The following is a 23,623-nucleotide window of genomic DNA, read 5'->3' on the forward strand; positions in this document are numbered from 1 at the left end:
AGTATTTGCAGCCCCTCCTTCTGTGTTGCTGCTCTCCCCAACCAGTCCAAATCTGGTGAGAACAAAAGGCAGCTTTGTACTTTTTTGTTCTAGTATTTCCATGGGCGATTCAAGGCCCTTTGGCCCCTTGAGCATAATACTCTAGTTGTGAGAGGTAATTATACTGCTAACTTTGACCAATTTCCTGTAAGGAAAAGCAGGTGCCCTAGAAAGACATAGTGACACTTAACTCCTGATTATCATCTTAGGGTCTGAAATGTGCTTTGAAAGATACTAATTTGACTTTCACACCAACCCTAATTAGCCCCATTTTATAGATGAAGAAACAGCTTCAGAGAGGTTATGTGATTTGTCCAAGGTCATACAGTATGAAAAGCTGGGATTTGAACCCAGGTGTTTCAGATTCCAAATCATGCGCTCTGATAGGGGACTGGTCACCTGGGAAACAAAAAGATTTTGGTCATTTTTCCAGAAAAAGCAAAAGAAACTATTTCAATTATTCTTACCTGGTAGTGCAAAGATTATTTTTCTTACACCATCAATATCCAAAGTTGCAAATGTCGTTGGCAGGCTAGAGGAAAAGTAGAGGTTGTTTGTTAGTGACTGCTAAGCAATCTGAGTAGTAAGTTAAATACTGCAGTTTTCTTGTTACATGGTTCTTCATACAGGTCACCTATTGTGTGAAAGTACTTTTCTGTTGACTCTCCTTTAAATCTTTATAACCTGAAGTGTTTCGAGAGCATTTAAATTAATTCTTTTGTAGCATCTTCTGTTTTCAAGTAACCAAACTTCCTGGTTTTCTGTAGTTTACATTTTTTTCCTTCTTGCCAGTGCCATAGAAGCATATGCCAAACCCTGGAGTTTCTCCACCCCTCTAGTTAACAATGTCTATACTTTTTTTTTTTCTGCTGGAGAATAACAATCATTCTTTTTATCTGAAGACTACCTGGTAATACATGTCTATCAGATAACTACCTATTGTTCAAGATGAGTATTTCTCAGCCCGTTAAGACTATACTCAGCAATAAACATAAAAGCTTCCCTCCTATGAAGGGAATGTTTTGAAATGTCAAAATAAAATACCATGACTAGAACAAAATTAAAGCAATAGTAATTTAAGAATATTATCAAATTATACTTCCTCAAAAGTCCCCCCTCATCATGGGGGTGTGCAGAGGGGTGTGAGTGTGAAGAGGGCAGGTGGTTAATAATAGTGATTTTTTTCTATCGACTACCCTTAATATAGAATTTCAGCTAAAATTTTTATAATATTAATGAATCTTGAGTGATGCAAAATTCTTAGGGAATGCTGAAATTTAAAGGTAGCTGAAAAATTACCCTTTTAAGCACCCAAATTGTTTTTCTTTTTACTATTTTTGCTCGTTGGTTGAAAGAAGAAAGGATCACTCACTCATTACCTTTTGCAATAATATGATGAACATTAATATTTTTGATGAATTACAGCCATCATTATGAATTGATCCTACTCTGCTATGATACAGAGATTTTGGGTCACAGGGGTATTAAACCATAACATAACAGTACACGTGGCGGTGTTTCTATAGTTAGTGTTTCTGTTTTTTTTCCCTAGTTTTTTTTTCTGTAGGTCCCCTTAATGCTAGACTGCCATCATCTTGACCCTTAAAGCTGGCCTTTGGTTTGGGAACCAGAGAGCAGTAGTAATAGTTATATTGTTGGAATGATAATAATAATAGTAATAATAGAAGTTACTATTTTTAAAGAAACATCTAAGCATTATATCCATGATTTCATTTAATTCTTACAATAATCCCATGAGGTGACAATTGTCATCCCATTTTACAGATGAGGAAAATGAGACTCAGAGAGATTAAGCAATTTGGCCAAAATTACTCAGATACTAAGATTTGAACCAAGGTTTTTCTAACTTTATGGCTTATAATTAGATAAGGCTCTCATAGGGTACACTGTGAAGTGTTATTACATGGACTTCGTAACATCTATTCTTGGCTACTCTGAGGCCTTTTTTTGCTTACTTCTTGATTCTTTGCTGTGTTTTAGAAAACTGAGATTAGAATGTCATATCCATTTATAGATAGGTTATTTGGCAATGACTGTTACTGTGTGATGAAAATAATTTCCAGGATACATTTTCGACAACAGCTATGCTCACTGTAGATGACCCATAAAAACTGTGATTGGTAGATCTGGTTGATAATATTCCAAATGCTTTTTGAGTATCTCTGTGTTTAAAAGGAAAGAGGTTAATTGCATTCTGAATGTACTGTATGTGGGAAGAGCAAAGCTAAATTGTTCTTGAGCTTTTTATATTTCTTCTTATTCTACTATTAAGTAGCAATTACCTTTAAATTCTTCTTATCTTCAGACAAGTATAAAATTCTGGACAATTAAAGGAAGCCCATTTAAACTTCTAAACCATTTTTTTTTTAATAGCAAACTAACACACATAATAAGATTGAGGAGGGAATGCATAACACCTTCCTTCTACTGTATTTAAAGCCAATTTAAATCATCTTTTGAACCTTGCAGACAGCTACTGTGATTTCTCTGAAGGTACTCATTTTAAAAAGATTCCATTACAATAAAACATTTTGTTATGTGCGCTGCTATCATGAGTGTTTTATTGCTAGACTGTGAAGTTTTTGTTTAGGATCTGGAAAGCCATTTCCTTGAAACTCAACACCTATTGTTCATTTTTCCTCTTGAGATCAGAATGTAACAGCTTTTATACAATAACTGAAGTCACAGAAGTCCTACAGCTGAAGTAAGTGGTAAATAATAAAATGAGTACCAAAATTATACATCATGGGTGCTGAGATTAATTTAAATAATAGATAATTTAAATAATAGATATTATACAAATATTTCTCCTCTAGAGGTGAGGGTAAGTAATGTCAGCTTCTTTCTCACTGCAAAGGAATAATCAATTCAATTTTTGAGATTAGTGAGAAGTACATTGACATACTTTTGGTATGTCCTCTGTATTCTAATCAAATTAGTACTGCCCATGGGGACAGAGTAAAAGAAAGCCTGTGTACTCATAGCATAATAATATTTGCTTAAGACAAGATATTCTTAATAAGAATGATCCCAATCCAACACCTTCAATAGTAAAAGGGCCTTGTCAGTGGCAGCATATCAGAGCAACTACAGAAATATAATGCCAAGAATTCTAAATTCTATTACATTGTGGAGAAGGCTTTAGGGACAATCTTAACTTCATACTTAAATGTAAAGCCTGATCTCTGCCTTAGAACTGACACAAGGTATCCAATAAATCAGGGAGATTAGGAGGGCTGGCTTGACACTTAAAAAAGGTTTCTGGAATTTGCTGCTAGTTCCCATGGCTCACTTGTAACAACTGTTAAGTCCCACCTCTACTTTCTCTTAGGGTTCATATGAGCACCCATCAGAGTATGACCCTGAACTAAAGCATCATTACTGTTGTCCCTGACAGCATGGAGGTGGGCTGGAATGCTCACCCACACACTGAGGGTTTTCAACAGTGTTTTTATAATGTTTACATACCACAGGTTTATAGAGGAGCAGGGGTCTCAACAGGCAGGCTGTTGTTTAAAGACATGGCCACACATATTTTATCAACACCAATGTTTGCATTCTTTGAGGATTTACAATGGATTACAGAACCTCCATTAGCCCTTCCTGAGGGAGCTATTAGTTTTCAGGAGATATGCAAGATCTAGGTATGTGGTTACTTTTCTTTCCTCTTGGGAGGTAGTAAGAAGCAGTATGAAACACTATTCATGAAGTATTCTTACAAAAAAAAAAAAATTGAACCTGAATCTACTCAAACCTTTAGATCTAACTTCTGATGTACAGAATATACTGGAGAGAGACAGGAACAAATTAAATGCCACCACAAGGAAGCAATCAGCCAAATCCATTCACTAGGACAAAACTAGGACAAAAGATTCAGTTGCTTCAACAAGTCAGTGGCATGCCAAAAAAGGGGGGCGGTGGTTGGTAAATGTTCCTCTTTAATAGAAACTTAACCAAATACAGTGAGTAGACCTGACTTGAATCCTAATTCAAACAAAACATATGTAAGAAGGCATACTTTTCCTTGACATTTGGGAGAATTTTCAAATACGATCACGGTATTAGATGATACTGAGGTATTCTTATTTATTCTGTTACCTGAGATAATACCATTGTGATTATATAAGAAAGTACTGCTGTTGTTATTAATATTTGAGATGTATACTAAAATGACATGTCTAGAACTTGCTTTAAAACAATCCAGCCCTCTGTCTCCCCAAAAAGGTGAAGAAGAGGACTGATAAAACAATTACAGAAAAATAGTTACTGAAGTTGGGTGATGGGTATATGGGGGTTTCATTGTACTCCCTGCTTTTGTGTACGTTTGAGAATTTTCATACTGAAATGTTATAAGTGAGAGAAAGAAGCAGAAAAAGAGAAGGAAGGAACTAGACATGGAAATTAAAGGGAGAAAAGGTTTGGAAAGTTGCTTTGCTTTGTTTAAACCAGACCCAGTGATTTATAAAGATGAATTCCCATTTCAGATAGGATATACACTTGTTCAAAGAACTCTAATACTATAATATTTCTTTTATTAGAATAAATAATCCATAATAGAAAATGTAAAAAGAAAGCATTTAAAAACTTTGTTAGTCAAAGCAAGCCAAACCAACCCCATATATTAGATAACAAGATTATTTTCATACCCTGGTTTCATAAAAACCCTGCCAAAATGGATCTGGGCATGAAGATCAATGTCCAGCACCTGCTTGAGATAGTCCTGCAAATATGAAAAATAATCACTTTACTTTCGAACATTCTAATATCAGACTCTCAAACTTTAAATGAAAAAAAATAAATTTGTAAGATTGAAATGAAAAGAAACACATTTTAGTGAAGTTGATTTAAGACAAATATTCCTTCATTCCTCATTCATTTATTCATTCAGTAAATATTTACTGAGCACCTGGTATACGTTGAGTATCAATCTATGTACAGGGAGATACAGCCTGGAGCAAAAGAAACAATGCCCCTTCCCTCATAAAAGGTACATTCTAATAGAAGTAGTTAGATAGTAAGCCAAGTAACCACATTAACATATAAATCATTACTTGATAGGTTGTTGTCTCTCTTTTAAGACAGATTTTTATGTCTGAGAAAGGATGTTAATAAATATGACTTAAGTAGCTGTGCCTGGGCAGGGAAGCCACATGTATGCATCACAAACTATTCTGTCTAATAACTTAAAATGATGCACATTCCTTGAGGAGACACTTGGACATTTGCCCACAGATTACCAAATGTAAATAAGTCAACTAAAAATGTAGGGAGGGAGCTCTAAAACAGAAAGTCAAGGGTGTTTAATTGCTCCAACTTTATATTCTGCTATTACCAACACAACCAACCCAAGGTTATGACCAACCCAGAGCCATCTGACAAAACATGATCTTTGGAAAGGAAAGGCAATACTGCCTTGTAGTTGGTTTTGCAAACATAAAGAAAAAAATTGCAGTTTAAAAAGTTTCTCTTAAGTAATACAACCTCTCGGTCTATTACTGAGTTTCCTGCTCACTAATCCAAGATTCTAGTAACCTACTAAAATTTTAAATATTTCACAAGTTATGGGACACTTTTTTTTTTTTATTATTTTTTTTGCGGTACGCGGGCCTCTCACTGTTGTGGCCTCTCCTGTTGCGGAGCACAGGCTCCAGACGCGCAGGCTCAGTGGCCATGGCTCACGGGCCTAGCCGCTCCGCGGCACGTGGGATCTTCCCGGACCGGTGCACGAAGCCGTATCCCCTGCATCGGCAGGCGGACTCCCAACCACTGCGCCACCAGGGAAGCCGGGGACACTTTATTTTTAAAAGCTGTTTCCTTCTATCTCCACAGCCTCAGCCAACATCATCTCACCTGAATTACTGAAATAGGTCTCTCTGCCAACACTCCTGCCCTCCTCCAATTTATTCCCACCACAGTAGTGAGAGAGACCTCCTGGAAACAAATCTGATCAAATCAATATATAATACTTCAATAACTTCCTGGTTTCCAGAAACAAGTCTCAGCTTTTAAATATCATAGCTAAGATTCTTGTATTTTCTAGTCCCCTTTTGCCAATCATTGCTCTTATCAGGCAATCCTTTTCCCACCAGCCCGATTCCTCTTCCTTAATCTCTCTCTCTCTACATTCCAGCAGGACTATATTGCTGTCAGTTTTTACACTTTCTTGCCTCAAATCTTTGAAAATGTGCTTCCTTCCGTTTAGAATACTCTTTCTTTCCATCCTCCTCTCTCTCAATCTCTGAGATGACTCTCAATCTCAGTCATCTTCTCAGCCTCCCCTGAATTCCCAGGGCTGGATAGTAGATTGATTAGTGTTTATTTTTAGGTTATATTATTAGATGCAATAATTTAGAATTTACTTGATGAACTGATCCATGTACATATATGAATAGGAAATGTCCCTCCACCTAATATCTAGTAATACTTTTTATCTTAATTTTCTCTGATATCAAGAGAGTCATACCAGCTATCTTTCCTTGTAACATTTTTCTGATCTTTTACTTTCAATGAGCTGTGTCCTTATATTTAAGGTGGGTCTCTTATAAGTATCATGCAATTTGTTGTTTTTTAAAATCCAGAATGACAATTTTTAATTGGAGGACTCAGTCCATTTACACTTAATATAATTATTGCTATATTTGGGGTTTAACACTATCGCCCTCCTATTCATTACCTATTTGTCACTTTTGTTTTTATTTCTTTTTCTTCTTTCATGTCTTCTTCCAATTCACCAAAATTTTTTGTTATTTAATTTTCTTTTTCTTGTATTTGTTAGTTACACATTCTCTTATTATTTTAGTGGTTATTTTAGAGATTACAACATGCATTCTTAACGTACTACAATCTATCATAATTTGGTATTTTTATCACTTCCCAATGTAAGAACTTTAAAACATGTTAACTCCATCCATTCCTCTTTCCTTTTTGTGCTATCATGTATCATATACTCTATATACATTATAAACATGTGTGTGTGTATATATATAACTATTATACATATACATTCCACATATACTATACAGACAATATATACTCTATATATTCAATATATATTTATATACATTTAAACCTCAAGACATTATTTCATATAATCAACAATACATTTACCCACATATTAACCCTTTCCTTTGCTCTTTAGTCCTTTCTACATTTTCATGCTTCCATAATCTTTCCACCTGAAAAACTCCCTTTAGGATAGGTCTGTTCAGTTTTTATCTAGTTCAGTTCCATACTAGCTTTTATTTTCTTTCAGCATTTTACAAATGCCATTCCATTGTTCTCTCTCTTTTATTTTTTAGAAGTTCTGTTTTGAACACATTGATTTTGTTTTTATTTTTTTAATATTTTATTTTATTTTGGCCATGTTGGGTCTTCATTGTGGCATGTGAGATTCTCTCTAGTTGTGGCGTGCAGGTTTTCTCTCTCTAGTTGTGGTGTGCAGGCTCCAGGGTACATGGGGTATGTAGTTTGTGGCACATGGGCTCTCTTGTTGAGACGTGCAAGCTCAGTAGTTGTGGTGCGTGGGCTTAGTTGCCCTGCAGCCTGTGAGATCTCAGTTCCCCGACCAGGGATTGAACCTGTGTCCCCTGCATTGGAAGGCAGATTCTCTACCACTGGACCACCAGGGAAGTCCCTCCATTGTTTCCTGAGTTCCATAATTTCTGTTTAAATCATTTCTGTTCGTTCTATTTTTGGTCCTTTGAAAGTAACATGTCCTTCTGGTAAGATGTTTCTCTTTGTCCTTAGTTTTCAGTAGTTTTGCTATGACTACCTACATATGGTTTCTTTGTATTTATCCTGCTTGAGATTAGCAGAACTCCTTGAATATCTGGCTTTATGTCTTTTATTAGTTTTGGAAAACTGTCTGCCAGTATCTCTTAAATATTGCTTTTGTTCACTCTTCTTTCCTTTTGGGACTCCAATTACACATATGTTACACCTTTCACCAAATCCCATATGTCTTTTATGCTCTTTTCCATATTTTTTCCAAATTTTCATTTAGTTTTTATAAATAGATTCTAATTTTCTAGTGAAATTCTTTGTCATTTCTTTTTCTTAAATACATTAATTACAGTTTTTAAAAGTCCATATGAGGCAATATAAATGTCAGGACCATTTTTAGGGTTGTACTATCTTGTTTTCCCTTCTAAATTTTTAGTAATTTTGTGCTATTTCTGGTAAAGTCCAAACATTATATATGAAAAAAATTCAGAGGTTTTGAATGATGATATATTCCTCCTGAAAGAATTTAATTTCTTCTGGCAGCTTAAGTAAGATTACCTTGATATAATCAGAGACTGAGATAATTTGAGGCTCAATTTCAGTCTTTGTGAAGACTTCTTTTTTTTCCAGTTTGTCCTTATTCTTAGATCACAGCACTTCAAGGGTTTAAACTGAAAGCCTGAGATATTTGCCAGGGTCCCTCCTCCACGGCAGGTCTTGAACTCTTAAGACTTTTGAAAACTCTGCTTATTTTCTTAGCCTTTTAGCTATTCTGTTATGCTTAGATTCTTGACCTCTTGACCATTACATCATCCCCTGTCCCTCCTGGCTTAGGAGTTAGTAAATGCCTTGAGGAAATATATGGTGAAGAATTCCAGTTCAACTTCTCTGTGGCTCACTTTTCTCTGAGATCTTGGTGCCCTGAATCCCATCTGTTGTGGTTGTTCTCTTTGGACACCTTTTTCTTATTCTTTAAAAAATTTAAAAAATTTACATAGCTTTTATCTATTTATTTTTAATAAATTTATTTATTTATTTATTTTTGGCTGTGTTGGGCCTTTGTTGCTGTGCACAGGCTTTCTCTAGTTGCAGCGAGTGGGGGCTACTCTTTGTTGCGGTGGGCTGACTTATTGCGATGGCTTCTCTTGTTGCGGAGCATGGGCTCTAGGCACATGGGCTTCCGTAGTTGTGGCATGGGGGCTCAGTAGTTGTGGTGCACGGGCTTAGTTGCTCCGCGGCATGCGGGATCTTCCTGGACCAGGGCTCGAACCTGTGTCCCCTGCATTGGCAGGCAGATTATTAACCACTGTGCCACCATAGCTTTTATAGTTGCCCTTGGTGGGAGAGTTGGTCCAAATAAGCCACTCCATCATAGTAGAAGCAGAAATCTCCAGGCCTTTCTTATGTGTTCTTATAGTACTATGTCCTCCTGACATCATACACTTAAGTAATACTGCAGTTGCCTGATAACAGATATGTATCCTTTATTGTACTATAAAGTTTGTGAGATCAGAAACCCTCTGTGTATATATAATGAGTCCATGGTGATTAGCACATGACTTTCATTCATTCATTTGCTAGTTCAACAAATATTTTTGAGTGCCTACTACGTATGAGGAATTCTATTTGTGCTAGAGATTTAATAGTGAACAAGATACATATGGTCCCTGGCACAAGGATGTCCTGTTGTAGTTTACTGGAGGAGGAGAGAGCCTAAAATAAGTAAAACAACAAATAAAATAACTATAAAGTGTGGTACATGCTATGAAGGAAAAAAGTATGTGCTGGGATAGAGAATAACGGTATGAGGTGGAGAATAAGGAAAGGCCATTTTAAAAGAGGTGGTGAGGATGAGAAGGACTCAGACATGAGAAGTGTGGAGGGATGAGAATTCCAGACAGAGGAAAGTATATACAAAACCTTCAAGAGCAGTAAAGAGTGTGTCTAGAACTGAAAAGACAATGGAAGGTAGTGAATGAATAGGAAAGAGGCATAAGGGGAGGTTGGAGAGACAGGCAGAGGCCACACATGCAGAGCCTTATGGGTAATGATACAGAATTTGGAAAGCATATATGCTCACTACATACTTGTTAAATGAATGAAAGTATTTTATTTTTCTTGAAAAAAAATCATTTCTGTTGTAAAAATGCCCCTTTTCATTCTTTCTGAACATGAAGAAATGCTTCATGTTTCTTGTGATGGAAAGCTTGTACCAGACATAGCAATAAAAGCTGAGAATCATTACTGTTCTTAAGTTTTTGTCTACCTATAGAAGCAGGAAGGACCTCTGTCTGATGTTCTGAAAGCTAGATCCAGATAGGAAGAAGAAACACGAATGGATGAAGGAGACAGGTCTTTCCCTCAACTCAAGTAAGAACAAATAATGTCAGATAAATTATGAAAGACTTTGAAATGGGCAAAAAAGATTATTGGATGTCCAAACAACCTTCTGGGTTATTTGTGCCTTTCATTGTCTTTGTGCTATTTTATAAAAATTAAGCTGTAGAAAACTGATGGTGAACATGATTAGTATCCAAAGAAATGCAAATTAATTCTGTTGGTGGCGGTGTAATTGATTATTCTCCTGTGAATATAGAACAGTTCTGCATCCATTGGCAGACTGATTTCAGCATTTCTGATTACCTATAGGTGTCTCTGTTCTTTGAATTCTTAGAACCAGTTGCAACATCTTACTGGTTCCCTCATTAATTAATGAGTTAAATAAAATCATTGACACATGTTTATTTTATAAAATAAAAAAATATTTGAGATTCATGATTTTATCTTTAAAAACTATACCTTAACAATTCTGAAGGCTCCACTGAGATGCCGTATTGATTTATCTGACAAAATCAAGTAAACTCAATTGCCAGAAAAGTGCATTTAATGGGTTGCTTAAACCTGCATACATCGTCCTTTGGTTTCTGGAGTGTATGCCAAGTAGTAATAAAACCTGAAATCTGCTAACTTTGGGTTTCTCTATTTTTGCCTCCTCTATTAATTTTGGTTCTATGCATGGCCAATAAGGTACTCCCCTTTGTAGCATCAATGATTGAGAATTCGGTTTTATGGTCTGACCATTTGGTGATTCCTATAAATGGGTGACTGAAATCTATTCTCTGTTAGGTAAGAGAAGATAGAGAATCTGGTTTGTCAGTCTTTCTTGTTTATTTGTCTGTCATTTTGAGCCTAAACCAATTAAGAATTTTGTGACCTCTAGGAAGGAAAATAGCTCTTTATTTGTAGACTAATTTTGTTTGTTTGTTTCTGTGTTTACTCTTAATCTGTGGTTGAAGTTGTAGAGCTGAAGCTGTATTTTGAAAAAAAAATTTTTTTTAATTTATTTATTTGGCTGCATCAGGTCTTAGTTGTAGCGCTCGGGAATTTCATTGCGGCAAGTGGGCTCTTCATTGCGGTGCGTGGGCTTCTCTCTAGTTGTGGCATGCAGGCTCTAGAGCATGCGGGCTCAGTGGCTGCAGCATGTGGGCTCTCTTGTTGTGGCACACAGGCTCTCTAGTTGTGGCGCACAGGCTTAGTTGCCCTGTGGCATATGGGATCTTAGTTCCCCGACCAGGGATCAAACCCACGTCTCCTGCATTGGAAGGTGGATTCTTAACCACTGGACCACCAGGGAAGTCCCTGAAGCTGTATATTCTTTATGTGGTTGTGTGTCTATGTGTCTGTGATCCAGGAAGGCATTTATCTTGTTTTGTGAGTGTGAAATGTTTTCCTATTTCTGGAGGGTATTCATAAATTATATGCCTGTGAGACCACCATGCACAGTGGGCCTTCCTCGGAGTATGCTGCAGATTCAGGGTGTCCCCTACCCTGGCTCTCTCCATTTGAATTTGAATGTGATGGAGGTGTTGCAGGGGAAACACAAGAGCCTCTCATCCCCAACTCTCTGGTTTAGCAGGACATGAAGAGAAGAGCCCTGATCTTAGGCCCACAATAAAGTTTGCTTTGCCAATGGGGAGAAAAACGAACACACCGAAACACTTGTAATGTCTCTTAAATTAAAGATACTCTATTCTGATTCATTTAGAGAGATAAGTACTTACATAAATAGAATATTCCTAAAGTTCCCAGATAATAAGAAAATTTATCTTATACTATTTTAAATATGCTGCACTAAAAAAAATTCTTCTTATAATTTTAAGAATCAAGTTCACATAGTTAAGGTAAATCTCTGGCAAATGAGACTAGCTTAATTATTTTGGTTAATAAGCAAACCCAGCCATGTTCTTTCTCTTATCAGTGTTAAGTAGGAAAATACATTTTATTTTGCTTGGGTTTGTTTTTTCCTAAAATTATATAGGCTACTCATCAAAGAGTCTAACGCTATTCTTATATAATACTTAAGATTGTGAAAAATCTAAAATTTGGTTCAATGAAATAGAATCATTATTCTGACAAACTTTTAATTTCAATAGTAATTATGTTTGTAGAATGTCAGCTTGAAAATAATTTTCAAGATTTTTAACTAATTTAAAATCTTGAACAGTTATTAAATTGATTAATTAATGAATAATCATGAGATACCTTGATTTCTAAGTACAATAGGATACTCGATCACTGCTTACTAAGCATGACTTTTAGTTAATACATTATACTTTGCTTCTTATTTTAATATGTCATAGAGAGGATATATCTTTGGGTCGTGTTAATGAGTATGTTTTCATTTTTGCTACATTAAGAAGGTACAAAGGGGATGTGTGTGGCTGTACAAAGTTGTATTCTGTGTTTATGAACTTTGCTAGTCCGCTAAAATGCTTACATATGATTTGTCAATGATTGATGCCCTCTAATTTTTGCTGTGAAATAGAAATTAGTGATTTTCTTAAACATTATAATAAATATGGGTGGTTGCAATTATGTTAGAAGTAATAATGACAGACAAGTAAAACTATGCATATTCTTTCACTTTTCAGGAAAAAAAATATTAAAAAAAAAGTCCAATACTCAAAATACTTGGTCTCAGGACCCTTTACATGCTCTTAAATTAAAATCCATTAAGGATCCCTACAGCTTTTGTTATGTGGGTTATGTCTATCGATATTTACTGTATTAGAAATTAAAACTAAGAAGTTAAGAATATTTATTTGTTGGTTCATTTGTAAACAGCAGTGATGAAGCTATTTCATGTTAACATAAGTAACTTATTGTTTATACATTGTTTTACAATTTAAAAAATCTCTTTAATGTTCAGCTTAATAGAAGTCAGGTGGATTCTCTTATTTGCTTCCGTATTCAGTCTGATGAGATATTATAGCTCATACAGCCACTGGAAAAACTCACTGTACAGTCATGAGAGAAGGAAAATAAAAGAGTCAGATAAAGTCTTAGTTTTATTATGAGAATAGATTTAACCTTGCAGACCCACTTAAAGAGTCTCCAGGACCCTCTTTGGTCTGGAGACCACTCTTAGTTCTAAAGTAAAGTGTCAGTTTGTTCCAACATATAAAAAAAGCATAATAAAGGACAAAACTCTGAAAATGACTTTGATTTGCCTTGGTTTATATTACCTGTGTTTGAAATGAAGCTGAGAAATATATGAAAAGTTTAGTAAGTTCACTCAGTTTTGATGAGCTTACTTCTTTGCTTTACTGATTAATGCTTTCCCTATGATATGTAAGGTTATTCTTTTTGTGTAATATGCCTTTCTGTTTATTTTGTCTTTGATTATTTAAGGAAATAAAAAAGTATAGAACAAAGGTTCCTAATTTATGAATGAGCCAATATTATTTATGATCATGTTACCTTCTATGCTTGTTTTCCAATATTTTATTGTTGCTTTGAAAAATTAGGTAACCAAGTATGTTTCTTAGGTAGCTATGATCCTATCTTAATCAGGTGCCCAATTTTTTTTTTTTTTTTGACAACTCTTTTTTGCCTTCTAAAGATCAGATCTAAATTTAGGAAAAAAAAATTTTTTTCAGAATATCTTCAACGCCTAAGACTATGTTTGAAATTTCCTAGAGGGCCCCTAGAAAGTCACGAAGATTTGTTCTTTCATCTTATAAAAAGAGAAATTAGAAATAGTTAGGTTTGTTTGGTATGTTACCGTTACAGGAGTTTCGGAGGAAGGGAGTTACTGTTACATCTGAGAAGAAAGGCTCACTGTGCTCTAGGTTAGGTTTATGCAGGTAAAATGTCATTAATATAATGTTTCAGAAATTGTATGCTTTATGGGAAGTGTCTGGAGATTTGACAATGCCCTTGCTGTTCATAATATGTTTTCACCCTCAGGGGAAACACTGACCAAAACTTTTATGAAATAGTTACCTACTCTATACCAGTAGAGAATCTTACTTATCTTCTAATATTATTGGTTACAGTAATAAATTAAGCACAGCTATTAAATATCTACTAGCTAAGGAAAGCCTCTGTTTTACTTTGATGCTGGCCTGAAGGCTCTGCTATATAAGCTACAGTAAATAGTTTGTGTCTGCAACAAAGAGAGACTCAGAGCACTAGGGAAAAGGACAATCATAGGTATTTTGAACTATTGATGCTTCAAAGAATAGTCTCTAGGGTACAGGCTGCTGAGGTGATATAGCTTAGATAACTTTTGTACAGTACCAGTGGACTGAGTCAGGAATCCCAGGACTCTTTAGAATAAAAACAGATGGTTTCAAGAAAGCAGACTGCTAACCCATGATCTAGCAGAACAAGAAAAACATGGGACTAAATGAAATGTTAAGGGAAATAAAAAATATTTTAAGAAATTATTTATTTGTTTGGAATATTGTTGATTAGTTTTAATATTCTATTGCTATATGGCTCTAGATGTGTAAAACAAACTCAAGGAGACCTATATGGTTAATTAGTACTTTTGTTGCTAAATAATCAGGGCAAACCTATGAGACCAGTCCTTTTCTGTGATTAGTAATGATCTTTGTGATTATTTTGATCATATGGGGTGGGGGAGACACTGTTAGGAAAAATTAAGAGACTTTGAAATAGGAAGAAACAATTATTTGATGTCCAGTCTAGCGTATCCTTATCGATTATCTACACGTTTCATTGTCTTTGAGCTATTTTACAGTTCTGTAGGTGGTGGAAAATTTATAGTAATGCACACAATTCTTTAGTTTTTAGGGCCGAAAGCAGATACTGTTTACCTGAAACTTTTGGTGTTTTATAAAAATGAAAACTCTTTGCAAAGGCTATGTGAAACAGGAGGAGGTGGGGGTGGGGAGAGATTTTGAGGGAAGCAACTATGGAAGAGTCATTTCTCCTTGGCTGAGAAGAGGATAGAAGTCTGTGGGTCCCACAAGCAGCAGGGGCCCCTTTCCTCTGCCCTAAGACTCGCAGTCTCCCCATAATCCCAGTGCTATTAGCATGGCCCAAAAGAACAAAGATCTGAGATCTAATGGCATGACAAGGACACTCTAGATGCATCCAGCGAAGAATGGTGACCAGATGTGTCTCCTTGATGCTCTGTTGCATCTTAAGCCCCTCCCAGTTCTTTGGCATAATTTTTGGAGGCAATTAGTCCTATAGTGGCTTAAATAAAATTTCCTGCCAGTTCTGTAGCATAGGTACTCACAGTAGAATTTAAGTTGAATCACATAAATAAATTTCTTGTGTACCTGAGTTTCTGCACTTAAAATTCATGCGTGCTACATAATGCTTCTGGATCTTTCCTTGACTAACTTCCCTGTCTTTTCAGTGGCTGGTTTTCAGGATCTGCCCTTGGGCTGAAGCAGATGTTCTCTCTCTTACACTTTTCTTTCTTTCTGCTACTGAAGTACACTGGAATTCTTTTGGGGACTAGAATTTGCAGGCTGGCAGGAGTTTGCTGCATTGATGCTTTCTCTCTTTCTTCCTGGTTCTTCTTTCATATGATTCCCCCTCAAGGAATTAGGAAGGACAATTATTAGCTCCTATGGAATACTCTGGGATGCCCAGTTCCTAAAAATCTCCTTCCTAGTAAATTAAAGGTTTAGTGTAAGTATCTTACCACACAGAGAGTAAAAAAAGAAAACCAATATGCTTTACTATATTGGCTGTTGACCTGTGAGCAAATCCCTGGGATAAATGACATCTTTGTTAGCACTAATAAAGAAGGTTAAGGTCCAGAAGTGTTCTGTTCTTACCATAATTGAGCCACAATTGCCAAGCCTATGTAAGCTATAAGCTTGTTGCCTCTTCAGAAGTACTGGTAAAGCAAACTTCTGGTCTGCCAAATAGGTACTGTCCCATAATTAAGTTCATTAGCAACCAAGGTAAGTTTTATATGAAATACTCCCTGGGAATAAGAAATTTAAAATTTAAGTACTCTTAACTTCAGGGTTTGCCCTCGTGATGCTCAGAGCACATCAGGCAGTTTGATGGTAATGAAAACAGACATGTTGCAAATTATTTCTTATAGCTTTGCTACAATGCAGACCTCAGCCCCTAGCCTTTGTGATCTTGGGAGAGGACTGCAGCAATCTTCTCTACCCAGGGCTCAAGGCCTCTAGGAGACTTTGAGGGAAGACTGACCCAGCAATCTGTCTGCTATGAAGAGAATACCTATCTACATTTTAACACCTTCACTCCTGGATTTAATTTGAGATGGTAAGCTCTCTGACTTATCTGCACTGCATACCTTTTAGAATGCCCAGAAATTTCTGAAGCCCTGTGGATTTTCAGCTTTGTGGGAGTCTGGTTATGGATACCAGATGACTACCACACCACTGTTAATCAACTGCATACTACATTTTTTGAACCTCATTTTTTCATACCTTTTCCCCCATGGACACACCCCCTGATGTGATGATGACATCAGCACGACTGATACCCTCATTCAAGGCATTGAGTAAGTCATCTGGGCTGGAAAAAAAATAAAGACAAATAAATTAACACACAAGAAAAAGATTTTAAATATAGTGCCAACTAAAAACTAGACCACCTATTCAACGAGTAGGCATTAACATGAGTACAGCACAAAAGTCTGTATGAAGTGGGAATCAAAAAGGTCTCTGCACAGTAAAAGCATAACTCATTGTGGAGAAAGAAACTTGTAAGTGTGGAAATAGTAGTTACTGGTACTTTCACAGGCTTTTTACTCAACAAGGCAGTATAATAAGGGGAGACAGTGAGGTGTGGATAGGCTGCCTAACCATCCCAGTTTGCCTAGGAGTATCCCAGATGTAGTGCTGAAAGTTACATTTCCTAGGAAACTTCAGGCACACCAGGACAGTTGATCACCCTAGGTGTTGGAGACTTAGGACTCTTTAGAGGGAATATGACTTAATTTAGTTAGGCCTTGAGAAATGGGCTCAATTTTTACAGGTGGGAAGGAATGGGAAAGGGCCTTGTAAGCAAGAGGATAGAACTGTGATGAAGCCTGTGGTGTTCTCGATGAATGGGGAAAATGAACTGCTTGAGTGAGGGACCTGACTTGGAACGGCTGGGATAGGTAGTATAGGGCATGATTTTGGAGGGCTCTCAAGGTCAAGAATTTGAACTTCATCTAATGGGAAAAGGATGGGGGGGTCCCTAAAAATATAAAGAGCCAGTAGGTGTTTACTGGGAAAAGGGTAGAGAAAAAAAGAACAAGGAAGGCAGAGACAGTATGAGATATTTTGAGAGGATAAAGGGACAGGGTGAATGTTAGGGATTGAAATTAGTGAGATTCCTGACAGTCAACTGAAAAGACAAGTGCACCAGGCCCTCTGATTGCACAGATGAAGGCCTGGGAGGAAGGATGGTGTGAAATCAACAGTCTTATCCTATTGATGTTAGAAGGGTTGCAAAGGCCTAACTTGAGATTAATCAAGTGAGAAAAAAACAAAATGCCAAGCATCAGGTTTCTGGAGGGACAGGAAATCAGGCAATAGCTGAAAGGGACTGCTGAGTCACAATTTTAAATGCATACAAAGCTACTGGGCAATGTGCACTGCACTTGCATTTACCTTCAAATGATGGAGTACAGAAAAGGTGCCTTTTGACGAATATTTGTTCAGCCTAAACCCTTGTTTTCTAAGAACTTTTTACCCTGTGGAGAAGGGAGGTATTTCCCTTTCTCCTCCAGAGACATCTAACATGTGCATTTAAAAAGGGAACAATCCTGGCTTCTGATGCTCTAGTTCTTGTTTTTAGTCCTTCCTGAGGCCTATTCTTGGTCTTGTGCTCCAGGAGACAACTCTTCCCATAAATCCCCCCCTTTGCTTAAACTAGAATCAGCAGGTTTTTGTTAACTTGAAATCAAATGATGTCTCAATGGGATAGCATACGTTCTCCCAAATCTCTCGTGGTAGTGAAGTTTGTTCATATCCTTTTCCCTTGATGCACTATTTCATGGGAGGATGAGGAGGAGGGAGAGGAGATGAAGGAGGAGGAGGAAGAGATTTGTAACTAGCACAAATTTTATCCAGGGGTGACAGAGGTAAGGAGAGGAACTTGAGATCTACCTGAGAGGCTCTTCAGGAGACAAAGTTGGGAGGTGGCACATTACAGAGATTAAGAGTGTGAACTCTGGAGTCAGACTTCCTGAGTTTAAATCCTGGTGCTACTACCTGCTAGATGTAGAACCTTGGACAAGTTGCTAAACCTTTCTTTGCCTTAGTTTTCCATCTGTAAAGTAGGAATAGTACAGGGTTGTTATGTGGGTTAAGTAACATAATATATATAAGTTTGTGGGATAATACCTGGTACAAACTGAGCTTATAAGAAAGGTTGGTTGTTGTTGTTATTACTGTGGTACTGACAAAAGTTATCATACAAACCTAACAACCTGGCCGAGTTCAACTTTAGCATATTTGACTGTTTTTATTTAGGAGAATATCTATGACTAACACAGAAGAAAATCATAGATTGGACCTCAAATATATTCACAGAACTGTATGTGAAAAGCCCAAAGGGCTCAATAATAAGCTAGGCCTGGTTCCAGCCTGAACAGTTCCATTTACTATTAGGTTCTCTTACTGACTCTAGATAAAATTCTCCTGCTCCTCAAGCACTGGCCTGTCCATGAGTGTACCAGAAGTTGTTTGGCTCTGGTGAGCAAGTTCCCAAGGAGACAACAATAAAAGTTTGAAAAATGGCTCACATGAGGTTCAATCTATAACACAGAGATCCTTTGAAATCATCCAGTTAATTGCTTATGCAGCCAAAAAGATACCCAGGTATTCAATGAAGGTAGGATCTATGTGTAAAACATTAAAAAAAAAAAAAAAACTTAAAAAAAAATCCCTGACATGAATTTTGAAGCTAATTTGGTTGGGCAAACATCTTGGAAGAGTTATATTAAAAAATGGGTATATTTTTGAACTATGTATTTTGAACAGATTTTTCATCAATCTTTTTCATTTAGCTTTAGGGAAAAAGATAAGAAATTATTCTTTTGTACTGAAATACTATAAGATATGTATGTGATGGATTCCTGATCACTGCATGCCCAGCACTCTGGTCCCCTTGCCTTGCTGAATCATTAAGCTGAGCCAAATGGTTGGCCTATGGAGTAAATGGGAAAAACATCACAAACACAGGGTGATGTGGGATGTAATTCAGGTGAAGGGACAATGACTATCATTAACACAACATATAATTTTGTGTTAGTATAAGAGACATTTGCTAATTCTACCAATCTTACAATATTTAATTTATAGCTTGTCAACTCTACAGGATTATGGCAAAGTCATTGGAAACAAAGCAGCAGTGACATACACATCAACATCTTTGTAGGTGGGTAAAGTTCCTGGGACAGGCTAGCTGATGGCTGCAAATAAACATACTTTGCAGTGATTTTTTTTTCCACCTTATTCCTTGTTTTCATATTATCTGGGAAAGACTTTTTTCCTATTTTGTAAAACTGCAGAGTCATCAACTCTCCACATGATATTTTCTAACTTGCAGAAATAAACTAAAAGGAATTTTATATTAAGCAAGTCCTTACTGTAATTTATTATGTTTCAAAGAATACACTCAATGGTGCTTTATTCTCTGTGGCTGATGGATTCACAAAATCACTAAATCTTAAAATTGGAAAGGTCTTTGGGGGTCATTGTGTTCAGTAGCAGAGCTGGGAGCACTCTTTGGGGCTTGCCCTTCTCTATCTCCCTCTGTCCATCTCTTTAACTCTACTTTCAGTTGCATACTTCTGGTGTGTGGGACCTAGTAAGAGATCATAGCTTACAGGGACAGGGACCAATGTATGGCAACTGTCAGAGGATTTGTAACTTCACTTATACTGCATGATATAACTCCATTTATTATTTCACAATAAATCTCTGAGGTAGATTGAACAGTATGATTATGCCTATTTTACAGAAAAGGAAAGTGATATTCAGAGAGGCAAAGTAGCATATTAAAGGCTAGGCGGAGCAGTAAGTGGCAGAGCTAGGACTAGAACCTCTGTTTCCTTGTCGAGTGCCTAAGCAGAGTGATTGTCTAGTTTTTTCAGGCATACGATATGTCATACAAGGAAAACTCTCACGAAAATGGACCGTTATGCAAAAGCATAAAACAGAGGATGCTAAGGCAGCAGGAGAAGATCTGTCTGGGATGACAAGAAAAGTGCATCTGTGAACATGTTAGTTCTGCGGAATGAAACAAACATAGTTCTGAATCCTATATTCAGATGAAAACTAAATAAGATTTTGATTAAACATAACTTAGGGCTTGCTCACAAGTCATAAATTTGCTCTCTTTTTTTGTGATTCATATTTTAAATGATGAAATATTTCTCGCATAAGATAACAGTATAACACCCATGTAACCATCTCTCAGATTTGACAAATGCTAATATTTTCCCATATTTATTTCATATTCCATCTCCCCAACCTTTTTATTTTTAAGAACTAAAAACTGAGTTTGCTTCTAAGATTAAGAGATTACTCTGAATAATGATAAAAAATAGGTAGCAAGGATTATAATCATGGATATTATAGTAGGATAAAAATAATTCATAATTTTCTCAGTTTTGTTAAACAGAGAGCATAGCATATTAATTTTCACAACGATAGGAGAGTAAAATGAAAACATAATATGACCTTATATGTCTTATGTATGACATTACTTCCTATATATAAGATCAGTTGATATTTAAGAAATAAAATTAATGACAATAATTCTCGTTTTAAAAGAACAATACACTGTCACACTTATGTGTTAATTTTACAACTCTATGATGTAGGCAGGGCAAGAGAGGTCAATGAAATTCACAGAGGTAGTGACAGGTTCAAGGTCACCTATGTTCACTCTACAATTCTTTTAAACTACAGTAGTATTCACACTGTGAAAGACACTTTGTTATATACATCGTCAGAAAAGTTATTTATCATTTTTATCTAAGTATATAAATATTATTTGTGTATGTCAAATAGTGATGATCAAAAACCAATAACTTGTATTTTTTACATTTGAAATATCTTCTCACCATTGCCACTCGAAGGGATGTTCAATTAAGCAGATTAGTAAGTTTTCTAGGTATATACCAGTAGCTTCCCTTTTCTCAAAGAACAGCATATCTTAAAGGGATATTGTGATATCATTTAATTCTTTCTTCATTAAAAACTGCAGTTTTAATTAGATTTGAAAGGTGATTAACCATTTCTTTAAAGATAAATCTAATACTAGCATTAATCTTCATTTACTAACACTTTCTATCCATTTTCACTTGAAATAAGTACCTACCCATGGTTCTCTGAGAGTACCAATATTAAATGAAAACATTCTATAAGAGCATTGATTTAGTGCTAAATGCTAGAAATTTAAGTACTCGGTGACAGAAAACAGAACTGTCAACCGAAGCCTGAGTGTGTCAGGGTCTAGAATCCAGTTTTGTCTCTACCGCTGAGATGACTTTGAAAAATGAACATCATTTCTTGGGGTCTCATTATCCTTATCTGTAAAATGAGAACATTTGGACTAGGTCCTTTCCATGTCTAACATTCACTGATTTAAAGCACTAGAAGCTGACTGGGATGCAGTTTAAGCACAAAGGTATTATTTTTAAGTTGACCCAGAAGTCTACTTAAAAAATACTAAGACTGCCCTATCCCTAACAGCTGGGAAAGCCCAAACCTTCATAACTAAATGTCCAGGAAGCACAGAGGCTTCAATAGAAGACTGGCAGCTTGCTATTGCTGCTTTGCCAGTTCAGGAGTTGTGACTTCCATGCCTTTTACCACTTTGATCCTCTTTTCCACTATAACTACATTCCTGTCAGGTCTATGGCACCGTAGCAGCTTCTTGAGGGCTGAGGGTGAATACAACTCTCAGTAGGTAAAGGAAAATACCAGCAATTTAAGCTGCCAGGAACTGGAGGGTGGAAGAATAAGAACGATAGTTAGGATGGCTCTTAGTGAAATCAACATGTTGGGGGAAATAGATAATTTTAACAACAACAAAAACAACACACAATTAAAGCACTAATGGAGATTCATTTACAACCTTAAAAGGATGTTCTGGAACAAAAAATATAATTTTCAAAATTTAAAATTTAGTAGGTGAAGGTGAATATAGTCCCTGTTGAAACTCAATTAGTGGCATGGAAAACCAAGTAGTAGAAATGTCTCAAAGAGATGTACAAAAATATAAAATGACACAAGTCATGCAGGAGATGATAAGAAATTTGGAAGACACAGCAAGACACTGACATATTATTAATAGTAATCCCATACGGGAAAAAAGGAACTGATAGAGGGGGAAAATAGAGGAAAATTTCATTTATTTGTAATGACTTGGGCTTGGAGATTGAAAAGATTTACTAAGTTCCAGGTAAGACTGACAAACAATTATAAACCTAAAAATGTCCTGGTTAAATTTTATAATTTCAAGGATAAAGAGAATATCTTACAAGCTGTCAGACAGAAAGATTAAATTTACTAACAAAGAAAAAAAGAATACTGGTTTTGGACTTCTTACCTACAATACTAAAAACTATAGAACAGTAGATTAACATCAACGTACTCTGAGAAAAAAGGCTTGCAACCCCCAAATCCTATATCCAGTCAGACACCACTCACCTGTCAGGACAGAAGAATAATATTTGTGAAAATGTAAAAATTTAGATAATAAATCAACAAGTAATATTCTGGAAAAATGACTCTAAATGAAAAAAATTAACCAGATCAGAGGTCTCAAGATAGGGGAAGATGAAGAGTAGAGAAAACACTAGTAAAATACACACACATTTATAAACTATATAACTAAATCTAAATGAATAACAATCAAATAAACTGGGGAATTATAATATATGTACTAAACATGGATTTCCCAGAAGTTGTAGAGACATACTGCAAGAGAAAACTTAGTAATAGTCTAGATTTAAAAGCATTATCTCAGCAATGCCTAAAAGTTGAGGGAGTGGGAGGAGATGGGAGAAGTAAAAGTGTTCTCAAAGTCTCATTGGTGTAGGATGTGCATGGAGGAAACGGGAAGGCCTTGTAGGAGGGATATAGTGAGCACCTTTTAAAAATATAATAGTGGAGAAATGAATATTTGATTATTAGTATCAGAAATTAGAAGGAAAGCATGAGGGGGATGGTAGAGTACAGCACACCTTCCAAAATAATGAGTGAAAGGGAACAAATATCATCTGGATCAAACCAATAATAGGGAAAAGGACAAAGAAGAAATAACAAAGTTCTATTAATAGTAAAAATAAAGTAAGATGGAAGGAAAAAATATCAAGAGAATAATATATAGCAAACTTCATGGTAAAGCAAAATGAACGTCAAGCTAGGATCAGGGTTACAGTAAGGAAAATGCAAGATTGAGTTTTTTAAAGCTCAATTCCCATCTGGATGTTATTTATAAGGGATACACTTAAAAGAGATGAAAGAATAAAAATAAAAGGTATGCCCAAAGATACCAGGCTAATGTAAATATTCAAAAAAGCAGGAAT

General features: G+C 36.0%; 1 protein-coding gene across 3 annotated transcripts in view; it reads right to left on the reverse strand.

The window, feature by feature from the left end:
• GPHN (gephyrin) overlaps positions 1-23,623 on the reverse strand; it is a 618,338-nt gene that overhangs the window by 12,823 nt on the left and 581,892 nt on the right. For all 3 annotated transcript variants that reach the window (XM_007449022.1, XM_007449020.1, XM_007449021.1), the window contains 3 exons: positions 16,515-16,602; positions 4,707-4,780; positions 507-571 (listed from right to left, as the gene is read on the reverse strand). In XM_007449022.1, coding sequence (XP_007449084.1) covers positions 507-571; positions 4,707-4,780; positions 16,515-16,602 — 227 coding nt within the window. The remainder of the gene's footprint in view (positions 1-506; positions 572-4,706; positions 4,781-16,514; positions 16,603-23,623) is intronic.

This window comes from Lipotes vexillifer, unplaced genomic scaffold (assembly GCF_000442215.2).
Source record: "Lipotes vexillifer unplaced genomic scaffold, Lipotes_vexillifer_v1.1 scaffold629, whole genome shotgun sequence".
NCBI lineage: Eukaryota > Metazoa > Chordata > Mammalia > Artiodactyla > Lipotidae > Lipotes > Lipotes vexillifer.